The 15269-nt window shown below is 36.1% G+C and overlaps 1 protein-coding gene across 2 annotated transcripts in view; it reads left to right on the top strand.

Annotated features, from left to right (window-relative positions):
- Positions 1-15269, top strand: part of rsu1 (Ras suppressor protein 1) — a 46003-nt gene that overhangs the window by 15632 nt on the left and 15102 nt on the right. For both annotated transcript variants that reach the window (XM_067378439.1, XM_067378440.1), the window contains exons 7-8: positions 511-625; positions 6415-6547. In XM_067378439.1, the coding sequence (XP_067234540.1) occupies positions 511-625; positions 6415-6547 (248 nt within the window). The remainder of the gene's footprint in view (positions 1-510; positions 626-6414; positions 6548-15269) is intronic.

Here is a 15269-nt window from a genome sequence, read left to right as displayed (position 1 = left end):
AAACATATAACCTGTTTTAAAAGTATAGTCACATGTATGTATTTATGTGTGTGTATATATATATATATATATATATATATATATATATATATATATATATATATATATATATATATATATATATATATATATGATGAACATGATTTTACCAAGTATAACATCTTTGTTGATCCTGAAACATCATTCCACTCAACCAAGTTTTGAGAGACAAGTTTACAGTTAATGTCAAGTTTAAGCTTATAACCAGGATCAGGTGCTTCTACATTAGTGCTATTCACCTATCATTTCCCTCTAATTTTAGGGATATCTTATTGGTAGGGTTAGGTTTAGGAGTAAGGATATGATTAGGACAAAATTTTCGAACGGGAATAATGTTCAAACAAAATATGTTGACCCAGGAACATGTCATATATATAATCATGCTCAGTAAGACCAGTGACATTTATTAAGAAAGTAAATAAGGTTAATTATATAACTTTTCTCCTTTAAAAAAACCTCTCTTTTTTTCAGTTGAGCTTGAGGGACAATGACCTCATCTCTCTACCCAAAGAGATCGGAGATCTGGCTCAGCTGAAGGAACTTCACATTCAAGGAAACAGACTCACTGTACTCCCTCCTGAACTTGGTAAGACATGAACATGTCCTTGTGCGCAACACATGTTCCCGGGCCAACATGTATTCCTAAAAACCAATCAAAGCCTGACCTTAAAACTGGAGTGCAGTGATTGGTGGATGGGAATGCAAACTAATACACACGCTCCTCAACCAATAAAACATCCACACTTACACTTACAGACATAGCTGTGCATTAGGGTGACCACCATGCCGGGACAGTCCCGAAATTGGAAGCTTTTTCCCGCATCCTGCAAGACTTTCAGTTACATCTATATTGTTTTTCTTCCCTGAAATTACAATACCACAATCCAATACAAACAAATATAATATTAAAAATTGTGATTGGTGTTTAAAAATCCATTTGTGTAGCTGTCATGTTCTAGCTAGAGCAGGAAAATAACCAAAACACATTCATAGAGAGGGTTTTTCAACTGATGACGACTGCGCGGACCAAGCAAGGAACCAGTGTGGACCTCATAAAAAGATGTTAAATGCAACTACACCAGACTAGACTTCTTCTAGATACTGGACAAGAACGTCCTGATAAAAAACTTTCAGATCCAACAAAAAACAACAAGTTCAAGATGCACTGAACCGGTAAAATAGCATACATTAATTATCCGTAGCAGATCTATACAGGTGGAGCTGGGGAAGATGGAGGGTTTCTGAAAGTGCACTGCAACTGCTACAGCAAGTATTTATTTGAAGGTTGAGCAGTGAGCTCATTGGTTTCTGTTACATCAGCTGTACCCTATAGAGAATGTTGTGAATGAAAGCAGATTGAGTTAAGGACCTATTAGCCTGTGCCATCTAGAGTTTCATGACAGAACTTTGTATTTAGCAGACTGAATAGGTCCTGTAGAGTAAATTACAGAGTGTAGCTCAAACCTAGGCAAATTGAGTACCAGTCAAAATTGACAAAGCTTATTTGGCTATTTAAAACGTTATCAACATGATGGCAAATAGGCTTTCCAACTAAAGTAAATCAGTATTTACATAGTATAATAATAGTCATCTCTCACACACACGTGTCCCGCAAAATCACACTGTCCTGCAACAGAGTAATAAATGGATGGTCACCCTACTATGCATTCTAATTGGCTGCAGATTTGTCATCTCTCATGTGATTGGATGGAAGCTCTGGGTTGGATCACACCTCAGAGTGGTATTGCTGGGGTCAACCCAGGTCGAACTGCTCTCTACCTGAGTGACTTCACTTTGGGAAAAACTCCACACACACACACCAACTGCCCTTCTGACAGTAGTTTTTCCTCCTGTCTTGTTCCATCCCAACAGTTTAATCTATGATTCTAGTGCACTGGTATTCCAACATTATGTCAGCACTCACCTTAAGTGTCATATAAATGTCGTGTGAAGGGTATGTGGAGAAAGCGGCTTATAAATTCCCAATCATTTTTAACCCTTAAATGCATGACTGTTTCGCCAATCATTCTTGCATATTCGACCCAGATCTATATCTAACATGGAAGGATCTCTACCTGTCGCGATAATATAAAACTCCTCTGATATTAGAGTAACAATTACAGAAGAATAAAATAAATTGTATTTTGTTACTTTTTGGAGCTTGAAAGGGCTCCGTTTGAGCAGATGTTTTATGCCATCATCACTGTCCTCGTCAGAGCTCATTTGCCAGTAAATTCAGCAAATAATAGGCTAGTTTTATGTTTGAGGTCACGAATATGAGCCCATTCGCGATCTCAAACGTATTCTCAGAACTATATAATTTTCAACATCTTCAAAATCAATATTTCGATCACTAACCGCTTCACCAGATTCATCCTGTAACAGTTACAGTCATATTTTATTGCCTTCAGTACTTGCTCTGCAGTAAATCGCTGAGCCATTTCATGTTTTTCTTATTATTTCGTTTTCTGTCTAAATGAGTCGTCACTTCAGCATTGTGTATCATTGCCACCTTGTGGAATAAAGGTGAATTGCACTTATTCTGTCATCTAAGATTCAATTATTGTTGTGCAGAAAAAATATACGTACACTCATACACACCTCGGGTCGTTTGCAACCCTATACCATTTTTACAAATAATTAATACAAAAATAGGCATTCTTTTATAATTTTATGATTTTTTTTTCTTGTTATATTCTTTATAATGAATTGATTGAGGAATACCAAGAAGGTTGATGTCTAACTTTAAAAAATGAACGAGGAGGAGGGTAATGAATGACGTCCCGGGTCACTAAAGACCCGAGGTATGCATTTAAGGGTTAAACATTAAAAAAAAATTGCCGTTGTTGGCTTGAATTTGTCCCGTATATGTGGTTGAAACAAGCAACAAATATCAACTGCATAGCTAAAAACACTTAAAACACCTTAGCAACTGCATAGCAGCAGCTTGGATTGGGGGTGGGATCTTTTGAATTGGCCAGTAAACAACCATAAAGCAATTCATTAAATACCACCTGAGTGCTTTTTTTTTTTTTTTAAGTGTTGCCTGTGTTCCAGTCAAGATCAAACACCCTAGCAAATGCCCAAGCAACACCGCAATACACGAAAACATTTGAAACACTTGAACCACAACGACCTCAACCACCCCACTACCACATGACCGAGAGTTTTGCACAGGCAAACAGCACTCGTATTGTCTTCAAATTTTTGTTTTATGACTTATGTAGTGTTTTAGCAATTGGCACTTCTTATTGGCGTTCTAGGTGTGTGTGAACGCTCTGGTCAGCAGGTCTTTGTCCTGTGCACTCTGTAGGGCAGACTCTTCCTGTGTGTAGCTTATTAGGACCCCTCTGTCATGTCCCTGTAATCCCACTCCACAGACCAGCCTCGTTAAGATGTGTGTATGTGTGTGAGTGGAGAGCCCAGCTAACAAGGAGCAACCAAGCGCACATGCCAAGAGCAGGAAAGGAAAAGGAGAGGAGGAAAAAGCGAGGGATGTGAACGGGAGTGTGCAAAGAGGACAGATAGACCGTCTTTACCATTCAGAGCATCTCATGTGTAAAGCTGATGCTATAAACTGTTTAAAATGTTGAAATGAAAAGAGGAAGAGGAGGGTGGAAATTGAACCTGGACCAGCAGACGTCTGCTCGACCGTTGAGATCTGAAATAGTTGTTCATATAGGTCTAGGTCTTTTAGGTTCAGGGCTGATTTACACTGATGGTCATGTCTGACTGCGTCTGTGAGGTGTGGAATTGTGTGCTGGGGTCCAGGTTTAATTTCACCCCCTCTTTGACAGGCCGCTCAACACTTGCTAATCAGAAACTATTTAATTAGCCCCCTTGTGAGCTGAGATGAGCCATATTAGCACTTTGACCTGTACTGTTCCTTCTGCACGCTGTGAACCGGTTCTCTTCTGGTCTTGTGTCGTCACGTGTCATCTCTCGTCTCTTTTCTTCTCATTTTGTCTCTTCACTTCTGGTCCTCTTTTGCCATGTCCTCTCCTCTCAGACAAAAAAAAAGAAACAAGACAGAGCAAGAAATGAGTGAGACAAGATGAGATAAGACATCTCATCTCTTGTTTCTCATCTCATTTCTTGTTTCTTTTCTCATCTCTTGTTTCTTTTTTCATCTCGTTTCTCTTCTCATGTCTTCGCATCTCATCTGTTTCTCATCTCATTTCATCTCATTTTTTTTCTCATCTTGTTTTTCTTCTCATCTCTTGTTTCTTTTCTCATCTCATCTTTTGTTTCTCCTCTCTTCTCTTTTCTCATCTCATCTCTTGTTTCTTTTTTCATCTCTTGTTTCTCTTCTCATGTCATCTCATCTCATTTCTCTTCGCATCTCATCTGTTTCTCATCTCATTTCATCTCTTTGTTTCTCTTACGTCATCTCATTTCATCTCATTTTTTTCTCATCTCGTTTTTCTTCTCATCTCTTGTTTTCTCATCTCATCTTTTGTTTCTCCTCTCTTCTTTTTATCATCTCATCTCTGGTTTCTTTTTTCATTTCTTATTTCTCTTCTCATGTCATCTCATCTCATTTCTCTTCGCATCTCATCTGTTTCTCATCTCATTTCATCTTGTTTTTTTCCTCATCTCTTGTTTCTCTTCTCTTCTCATCTCTTGTTTCTCATCTCATGTAGTTTCATTTCTCATCTCATCTCATTTCTTGTTTCTTTTCTCATCTCTTGTTTCTCTTCTCATGTCATCTCATCTCATTTCTCTTCACATCTCATCTGTTTCTCATCTCATTTCATCTCATTTTTTTTCTCATCTCGTTTTTCTTCTCATCTCTTGTTTCTTTTCTTTTCTCATCTCATCTTTTGTTTCTCCTCTCTTCTCTTTTCTCATCTCATCTCTGGTTTCTTTTCTCATTTCATCTCTTTGTTTCTCATCTCGTTTTTCTTCTCATCTCTTGTTTTCTCATCTCATCTTTTGTTTCTCCTCTCTTCTTTTTATCATCTCATCTCTGGTTTCTTTTTTCATTTCTTGTTTCTCTTCTCATGTCATCTCATCTCATTTCTCTTTGCATCTCATCTGTTTCTCATCTCATTTCATCTCTTGTTTTTTTCCTCATCTCTTGTTTCTTTTCTCATCTCTTGTTTCTCTTCTCTTCTCATCTCTTGTTTCTCATCTCATCTAGTTTTGTTTCTCATCTCATTTCTTGTTTCTTTTCTCATCTCTTGTTTCTCTTCTCATGTCATCTCATCTCATTTCTCTTCGCATCTCATCTGTTTCTCATCTCATTTCATCTCTTGTTTCTCTTCTCATGTCATCTCATTTCATCTTATTTTCTCATCTCTTGTTTCTTTTCTCATTTCATCTTTTGTTTCTCATCTCTTCTCTTTTATCATCTCATCTCTGGTTTCTCTTCTCATGTCGTGTCATCTAATTTCTCTTCTCATCTCATCTGTTTCTCATCTCATTTCATCTCTTGTTTTTCATTTCTTGTTTCTCTTCTCATCTCTTGTTTCTCATCTCATTTAGTTTCTCATCTCATTTCTTGTTTCTTTTCTCATGTCTTGTTTCTCACCTCATCTCTCTTCTCTTTTCTCATCTCTGGTTTCTTTTTTCATCTCTTTTTTCATCTCTTTCTCTTATCTCATCTGTTTCTCATCTCATTTCATCTCTTGTTTTTTTCTCATTTCTTGTTTTTCTTCTCATCTCTTGTTTCTTTTCTCATCTCATCATCTCTTGTTACTTTTCTTTTCTCATCTTATCTCTTCTTTCTTGCCTTTTTCCTCATAACTTATCTTATCTCTTTTCGTTTGTCTTGTTTTTCTCTCAACTAATTTTCTTATCTCTTGTCTCTTATGTCACTTTTCTTGTTTTTTTTTCCTGCTATTTTCATTTAATCTCATCTTGTCTCTTCATGTCTCGTCTTGTCTCTTCTCATTTCTTGCTTTGTCTTGTTTCTCTTCTCAAATCTAATTTCATCTCATCTCATTGTGTCTTTTCTCTTGTCTCATTTCTTCTTTTTTGTCTTTTTCTCTTCATTTTATCTCATCTTGTCTTCTCGTTTCTTTTTTGTCTTGTTTCCTTTCTCTTTTCATTCATCTTATCTCATCTGATGTCTTCATGTCTTATCTCATATTGTCTCCTCCTTGTGTCTCTTTTCTCATCTCATTTGTGTGTTTTTTTTGTTGCTTCTTTTTATTTTTTCTGGTCTTTTCTCATTTTTCTTTTTTTTACTCATCTTGTCTCTCCTCATTTTTCCATCACACCATCCTATTGTCTTATCTCTTCTTGTATCTTCTCTTTTTTCATCTTGTCTCCTCTCCCTGTCTGATTTTACCTTCTCTCTGTTCCCCTTTTGGTAAATCTCTAATTCCCCCTCCTCCTCCTCTCTCTCTCTCTCTCTCTCTCTGTCTGTAGGTAACCTGGACCTGACAGGCCCAAAGCAGGTGTTTAAGGCTGAGAATAACTCCTGGGTGATTCCCATAGCAGACCAGTTCCAGCTGGGCATCTCTCATGTCTTTGAGTACATCCGCTCGGAGACCTACAAGTAGTAAGTGAATCTCTCCATCCCTCTTTGCTGTTAAACATCCAGGAGCATGTGCAGTGAATCTGAGTGACACAAGAGATAGTAGCTCGATGGATAGGGATCCTAGCTGCTTGCACAAAGGTTTAAGGTTCGATCCTTAGTAGTAGTGGCCAAGACTGATTGTCCCTGCCTACGTTAGGTTTAAAACACCGGCATCATTCACTAAAGAATCATTGGGGTGTTTGCTTGATATATTGCTCAGCCCGCATGCCAGTATTCCCTTCAACAGCCTGAGGCCAACTGGCGGCCCTGCTCGACTCGTGATGCATCGGATACTACAATTTCAACCTGTAAAACACGATGCTAGTCGTGGAACTCATATTAGATCAAACGTACATCAGCAGCCCTGATCCACACACACTCGCTGTGTCTTTAACTAAGAGAAATGTCCTGAAATGTCTTGCTAAATACAAAGTATAAATTTAGGCCCTCTATACAGGCCAGTTTTATTGTGGCACATATTTTTCTGGAACAACCCTTAGGATGGTGATGAAAGAGAGGAAAGGTGCAGTTCTCTTATTATTTCAGGATCTGATGATTTAATGCACAATCAAACTAATTAAAATGAAAGCTGGAGGCGTTACCCTAAAAGTCTTGCTGCTCTCTCTCTCTCTTTCGTTATCTCTCTCATTTCCCTTACATACTACAAAATGTTCTGCAAAAAATCATTTATTTGCATTAGTTTGAAACACAGTGACTTTTTGCATCAGGTGACAATAGCACTGGCCATACAGCACAGCTTTTTGCTCTCAATAATCTATTCTAGTGGAATCAAAAAACTTTTAAAAAACAATTAAAACTACAATTTTTGTGAGAACATAATATAGCAATATATATAGTAGTATATGTACTATAATATATTATTTATTTTTCTATGTTCTATAAAAGTATATGTAACTGCAGTATTTTAATCGTATGTTTCTAAACAAATATGGCTCAGACCTGACAAAAGCCTGATGTAATCCCTTTGACCTGGGGGAAGGAAGTTTCCAGACTAATTGTAGTATGTGTTTCACGGCCCTGTTCCACTTACCAATCCCCCTGAACAGGAGAGGCAAATCCCCCTCTGTTTGATCATTTAGCTGCTTGCTGTGCCGCTGTCTGGAGAGGACCGTCGTAACCCACTTACCGGAACTGATCTTCCCCTACGGGCACAGTCAGAACCACCACGCATCTCAGTGTGTGCTGACACCGTGACCGCGTGTGTGTGTGCACGTTTGTCTGGTGCGTAATAATCAGATACCGCTGCTTGAAATGCTTTGAATAGTTTCGATATGTTGACTGCATATCATCCGTTCAAATGCGCTTGTGTTTTGCAGAACTCAATATTTCGCTTTAGCATTAGACACTTCCTGTATGCTGCTTTGTATCGAAGTCCACAAGGTTTGAAGGTTACATCGCTGAGAGCTGACATTGCAGATTCACTTTGATAAATGGGAATTTTTGACTGAATCAATGCAGTCTGGAGCTGTCATCCATTTTGTGTCAAGCAGTCGTCAAAACTGCCGTATGCGTTAGATTTTTGAGTCCGATATCTGAGTCTAAGCAGTTCTGACCACCATTTATCTTTTGTACTTCTTTGTGACATTTAGTCAGAATTACTCCTCAAGTTTTGGAGAGGAGATCTTAGAGTGACACCTAGAAGGGTAATGAAGCATTGTGATGAAAGATCTGGGTTGCTAACCCAAAGGTTTTAGGTTTATCTATGAACTATCTTCAAGTTTACCTACCATATGTGATTGGTCATTGGGAGGTTTTACATGGACCCATTTTACTTGGGTAATGTGACATATTTTTGAGGAAAAATATCAGGCAGGATTTTAATCATCCAAATGGCATTTATATGTCCAAAACGTCATTATTTGTCCAAAGTCTTCTGTGTTCATCTGTAACTTCAAAACAAAGATGCTTGCTCCCCTGTTTGTTTATGTGCCTGCGAATGTGTGCGGGAGAGACAAGTAGGTTGTCTCACATTAGACAAGTGTTAACGGTGTGTAATTCTCAGTAGGTGTGTGTCCACGGTTCAACAGTTTCATTCTCACCTGCCTAAATGTCCTTCAGCTTAGAAATCACAAGACTCACACCTCTGTCCCTCTCTCTTCGCCATTCCTCACCTCATCCAGTTTTCACTCTTGATGGACATTTTCTCATTTAAGATCACTGATACAGCGTTTCGAAATACCAGTATGTTAAAACAGCAGAAGACAGCCACATCCAGGCTGCTTTCATTTTTAATTGGCAGGGGCTTACCAATTTAACCAGGCATGCTCAATCTATTTTAAGTGGGTGCGCACATTATATCTTTTATATCTATATGTAATTATATATACAGCTATGGAAAAAATTAAGAGACCACTCCAAGTTCAGAAATCAATGTTAAGTGGTCACTTAATTTTTTCCATAGCTGTATATAGCGTTGATTATCTTTTATTTATTTTTTTTGTTCAAAATTGTACTTGCCTTGACAAAATTTTTAATTTATTATTTAAATTTTTTTTTAAATTAATTAATTAATATAATAATGTTAATAAAATAAAATGGGAGGAGGATGAGACATTGTGATTTCTAAAAATTATACTTGTGTGTGTATATATATATATATATATATATATATATATATATATATATATATATATATATATATATATATAATATATATATATATATATTTATTTTATTTTTTGTTCAGAATGTAAATGTAAATATTAGCTTATCTGTATTAGGGCTGTTCAACGATAATCACGATTATCGTGTACAAAATAAGAGTCTGCGTTTATGTAATATATGTGTGTTTGTTTTGTGTATAATTATTATGTATATATTAGTGTTGTCACGATACCAAAATTTTGACTTCGATACGATACCCAACTTCAGTATCACGATACCGATACTTAAACGATACTATGGCAAAAACCTAAAACAGTAGGAAAAGTAAATAAATAACATATGACAGAACTGTGGCTAGCATTTTTATTGGCCACAATTTTGATGTTGGTAAATTACATTTTATATGATTAAAGCTGACTTTCTTATGCTTAAATTACTTTGAGTCATTTTACTTGATTTAGAAGATTTAAAACACTTTCAAACTTTTAAATGCAGACTGACCACCCAAATCAAGATTACATTTTATATCAGCTGGTATGTACAGGTGGGCAAGAGGTGGACAATGTATGAGCATGAGCTAGTATGAGAACAAGTTATTTGTGTTATGCTATATAAAAGAACAAAGAAGCAAATTACAAAAACAGTAGTAAATTAAAAATAATCTTTTTTCAGATACACTAGGTTTATTTAACATATTTAACAGGTTTTGTTGTTTGATTAACATTAATGATGGACAGGCCTATTTAATTGGGCTGCTGAATGCATGGACGTAACTGACAAATATCCAGTTATTACCCACCTGTTTACGTCCACTTAAGCCATAACCGACTGTATTCACGCGAGATACTCCACATGATGGACATTTAGACATCTGTGTGCACGTGTATTTGACTATTCAGACGCGTGGAAAACTGATCGCGCGCGCGACAGACAGAGAGAGAGAGAGAGCGAGAGAGAGCGCACGCGAGAGAGCGCTTCTGTTGTGTGTCATTCAGCGCAATTCCGCCTATCCCTCCTTCACTAACTGCATGTAAATAACGAATTGTGTGATTGGATTGTAATTTTGTGCTACGACGATCTTCAACGACCATTTGGCTGTAAACTTAAATTATATTCAACTCGCCAAAGTGGCTAGTGGGAGTGGCTGTCATCAAGCCCTGCATGCAAGTGTTTTGACAGTGAGAATATTGATTACTGTAAATAATTAGAGCAATGTTATTAAAGCATAAATTGGTTTAATATAATTGTATAGTCCCTTCACATATTTGTTTTTTAAAATTAATTTTATTTTAGCAACCAGATATCACTTATTAGACTCAATAATACACCTCTTTGCGGATGTCTGCTTGCATGAGTAATATAAATAACACTCATTTAATTTTTGAGAGCACAAACATAACGCTGGTATCACATTCACTAACCTGTCGCTCTTTAAATTCTCTGTACAAATCGGGATGTTTGGCAAGTTGGATGCTCCCTTCGCTTGCGTTATTTTGTAACGTATTTTGCAGACGGGCTTTGTGGTGTCCGTGGGCTTGCCCTGACTGTCGGCAATGCAAGCAAAATAATGCCATATTTTGCTTTGTGCATCTGCCGTTGCGCAGTTGACAGGAATAAACACGCACTCAATGTGCCTCAGAAGCAGCGCGCTGCACACACTGCTCCCTGCTGTCGCACATTAGGAAATACAGCTGGCACTCAAAGTACCGGTACTAATAAAATGAAGAACCGTACCGTTTCTAAAAGCAGGGTATCGCGATACCTTTCTAGTACCGGTATATCGTGCAACACTAGTATATATAAATAAACATACATTCATGTGTATATTTAAGAAAAATATTTTATATTTCTATAAAAATATTTACATTTATATATTATATAAATATATACACATATAAATATATGCATATATTTATACATACATGCATATTTTTCTTAAATATATACATGTATGTGTGTGTATTTATATATACATAATACTTATACACAGAACAAACACACATATATTACGTAAACGCAGACTCTTATTTTGTACACAATAATCGCGATTATCATTGAACAGCCCTAATCTGTAAATCCGAATAAGTTGGTAAAACTTAAGAACTGGCAGAATTTAGTTTGTACTCATACATTTTAATTGCTCTTAACTTGAAATATTTGAGTAATCGAATTCATATACAGTATTTAACATAAAATTATCATGTAATCTCAGCTTACATATTTTTAGTAGTGGAAACTTGGCTAGCTTTAGCTAATTCAAATCTTCTAAATTAGCAAAGCTAAACATTAAACACTACTAAATCTCATGCTTAAAGGTGCCGTAGAACGTGTTTTCAAAAGATGTAATATAAGTCTAAGGTGTCCCCTGAATGTGTCTGTGAAGTTTCAGCTCAAAATACCCCATCGATTTTTTTTTTTTTTAAATTCATTTTTTTAACTGCCTATTTTGGAGCATCATTAAATATGCGCCGATTCAGGCTGCGGCCCCTTTAAATCCTCGCGCTCCCGGTCCCGAGCTCGCGACTGCCTTAAACAGCATAAACAAAGTTCACACAGCTAATATAACCCTCAAAATGGATCTTTACAAAGTGTTCGTCATGCAACATGTCTAATCGCGTAAGTACAGTGTTATTTGGATGTTTACATTTGATTCTGAATGAGTTCGATGGTGCTCCGTGGCTAAAGCTAACATTACACACTGTTGGAGAGATTTATAAAGAATGACGTTGTGTTTATGAATTATACAGACTGCAAGTGTTTAAAAAATGAAAATAGCGACGGCTCTTGTCTCTGTGAATACAGTAAGAAACGATGGTAACTTTAACCACATTTAACAGTACATTAGCAACATGCTAACGAAACATTTAGAAAGACAATTTACAAATATCACTAAAATATCATGTTATCATGGATCATGTCAGTTATTATTGCTCCATCTGCCATTTTTCGCTATTGTCCTTGCTTGCTTACCTAGTCTGATGATTCAGCTGTGCACAGATCCAGACGTTAATACTGGCTTGTGTAATGCATTGATCATGGGCTGGCATATGCAAATATTGGGGTCATACATATTAATGATCCCGACTGTTACGTAACAGTAGGTGTTATGTTGAGATTCGCCTGTTTTTCGGAGGTCTTTTAAACAAATGAGATTTATATAAGAAGGAGGAAACAATGCAGTTTGAAACTTACTGTATGTCATTTCCATGTACTGAACTCTTGTTATTTAACTATGCCGAGGTAAATTCAATTTTCAATTCTAGGGCACCTTTAACATTAATCTTGCATTAAAAAAAACATTATATAACACTTAATTTTAGCATTTACTCTCCCTTTTGAGTGTCATGGCAAAGCATGCTGGGAAATAAAATTCCCAGACCAGTTTCAGTTAAATTTAAGTTTGTCTAAATTAAAAGAAGTTCATAAAATTCGAAACAATGAAACAATTTAGATTACTTAAAGCGTGCCAAGACAAAAAGAAAGTTCTAAATAGTCATAAAAAGTTAATTTGATTGAAGTAATTTGTTTAATTTAGGTTTACCCTACTCAAAGCAGTTCATTATTTTGAGCATTATGGGTTTTATAGGGATGTCCCTGAAGCCAAATACTGTGATCGGAAAGGAAATTACGCATTCTACAGAGACCCTGGTGATGGCGTTCCGTCGCAATTATCTAGTTTGGTAATTATATTGTATATAATTTGCTATCAATATGTGGGGTATTGAAATTGCTTTTTCGTGAATTCTCGCTCGTTTTTTACTTTTGTTTACCAATTTGCAAACACGTGAGGGAGCGGCGGTACTGACCACACATTATACAAGATAAGATATTTGTCAATGGGTCGTTTCTCAGCATCGGTTGTGCACCAAATCATCCCGTCATCTCTATCTAAATGTGATAAGTGAAATCTGAAGTATTTAATGTAACCGACTACCACAAGAAGCCTAACTTTGTCCTTTTTGAGGCTCCGTAGAATGCAATATTCATTTTCTGAACCTTACCAAGTTCAGAATTAGGGCACATCCCTAAATGTACATAAATGTGTGCTGTGCATTTTGGCAAAATGGGTATACCTACTAGAAATATCAGGTATACCTACTGGGCAAACATCATCACACGTCATCAATTTAATATTCATGAGCTAAGCTTTGCTATGCCGATTTTTCTTCCCAGATCCACCCCTGGTTTTAGGATATTATTTTTTACTTTTGTTGTACCCGATGTTCATTTGATGGCCGTTAAGATCATGAGTCCTGTTGCTTCTTGAGTGCTGACGTTTTGTCGAATATTCTAGTCATTTATCTTGAATTCACACAGATGTCTGGAATTAAAACAGCTGACAACAAGTCCTTACCCTCCTCTCATTTCCTGCTCTTCTGTCAGTAGGTTTGGTCGTAGCATGAACCACGGATGGAGGAGGAGGGGGGTAACCTGTCATGCATATTTCATGGGGCGGCTTGTTAACCTGACAGAAGGATCTTATATCTGACTGACAGCATTGGGGAGACTCTTCGTGCTCATAATGCATTAACATATCGTAAAGCCGCCTTCCCGCCATCTTTTATTCATCGCTAACTCTAAACGCTTGTTGACCGCGGTACAACCGCCACAGCTCTCTTCACAGCTGTCCAGGGCTGACTGAAAAACCAACCGCAATTAACTTCCCAGCGGCACAGACCCTGACATGCACACATATAGGAGGTCCCGCATCTTATCTGCTTGTGGACCAGTGGTATGAGTCAGCGGGATGGAAAGGTCACAGATTAGGAAATGTATTTTTGATAAAGAGATACAGAGACACCTGATTCTGTGACAGCTTGGGTCAAAAGTCAACATTTACAGTGTTTGACTGTGATTTTTGGTCATTTAAATTTATTTATGTTAATAAATTTTACTCTGACTAAATTAGCATATAGTTTTATTATATAATGCAATATAATGGCATCTTTTATTCAATGATAATAACATTTTAGTTGTTGGTAATTTCCAATATGATGACAATGTGTCGACTATAATTTCATTTATTAATTGTAACAAACAAATAAAAGATTTATCAACATAAATGGAAAAAAACACTAGAAAACTGTGAGAATTGAGCTTTGTACTGAAGTATTTGCTGTCTTTTTGAAGTTATCATTAAGTTTCTTAATTTTTTGAGAATATTTTACATAGTGTAGCACATTTTTACAGCTATTAACAATGTGTTACTCATTCTGACTAGCACTTAAATCCATTGACTTAATTTTTTGCACAAATATAAGTTGTAATATTATGTAATTATGCAATAATTTACTATTATTTATACATTATTACAGGCAGCATTTAGTAATATATTGAATTAGATGTAGTTTTTTTTTTATGTTCTCAGATAAATTTTGATGTGTCCTTTAATTTAGCTTTATTTTTATTTCAATTTCAGTTTTAATAATTTTAGTACTTCAACTTAAACTTATTCTATGTCAGTTATTGGCCAAGGCAACATTTCTTTTAGCTTATTTTACCTTTATTTTATTTGAGCTTTTATTTTATTTTAGCTTTTATTTTATTTTGTTTTTTTATTTTTTATTTTATTCTGCTCGAATTTTATTTTAGCTTTGTTGTATTTTAGCTTTATTTTTTTTATTATTTAGCTTTATTTTATTTTATTTTGCTCTTTTATTTTAGCTTTATTTTAATTTTTGATCAATTTTTAAAAAAATATTTTTAGTTAAAGCTGCTGTCTGCAACTTTTTTTGTGTTCAAAATTTACAAAAATTATATAATGAGAATGTACAACATGAATCCATTTTCCAAACCTTGTTTTTGTCTTACCCTGAATCATTATGGTACACTTATAATAAGTGTTTATATTCGGACTATTTCAGACTGCGTGACTCGCCATAGGCATACACGGAGAAAAGTAGCTCCGGCTACAATGTTCTTCCGCAAGACGCATGCAGTTCTGTTTATTAACCGCTAGAGGGCCAAAAATCGCGGTATGCAGCTTTAATCTAAATTTGGTTTGGTGAGGGTTAATAGGGTTAAATGTTTTGGTGAGCAAAGTAACGTGTTTGTTACTGGTGGTGTCGAGTGCTAGTGC

This window comes from Chanodichthys erythropterus, chromosome 23, assembly GCF_024489055.1.
Source record: "Chanodichthys erythropterus isolate Z2021 chromosome 23, ASM2448905v1, whole genome shotgun sequence".
NCBI lineage: Eukaryota > Metazoa > Chordata > Actinopteri > Cypriniformes > Xenocyprididae > Chanodichthys > Chanodichthys erythropterus.
The sequence above is the reverse complement of the archived record's forward strand: the minus strand, read 5'-3'. Positions and strand labels throughout refer to the sequence as shown.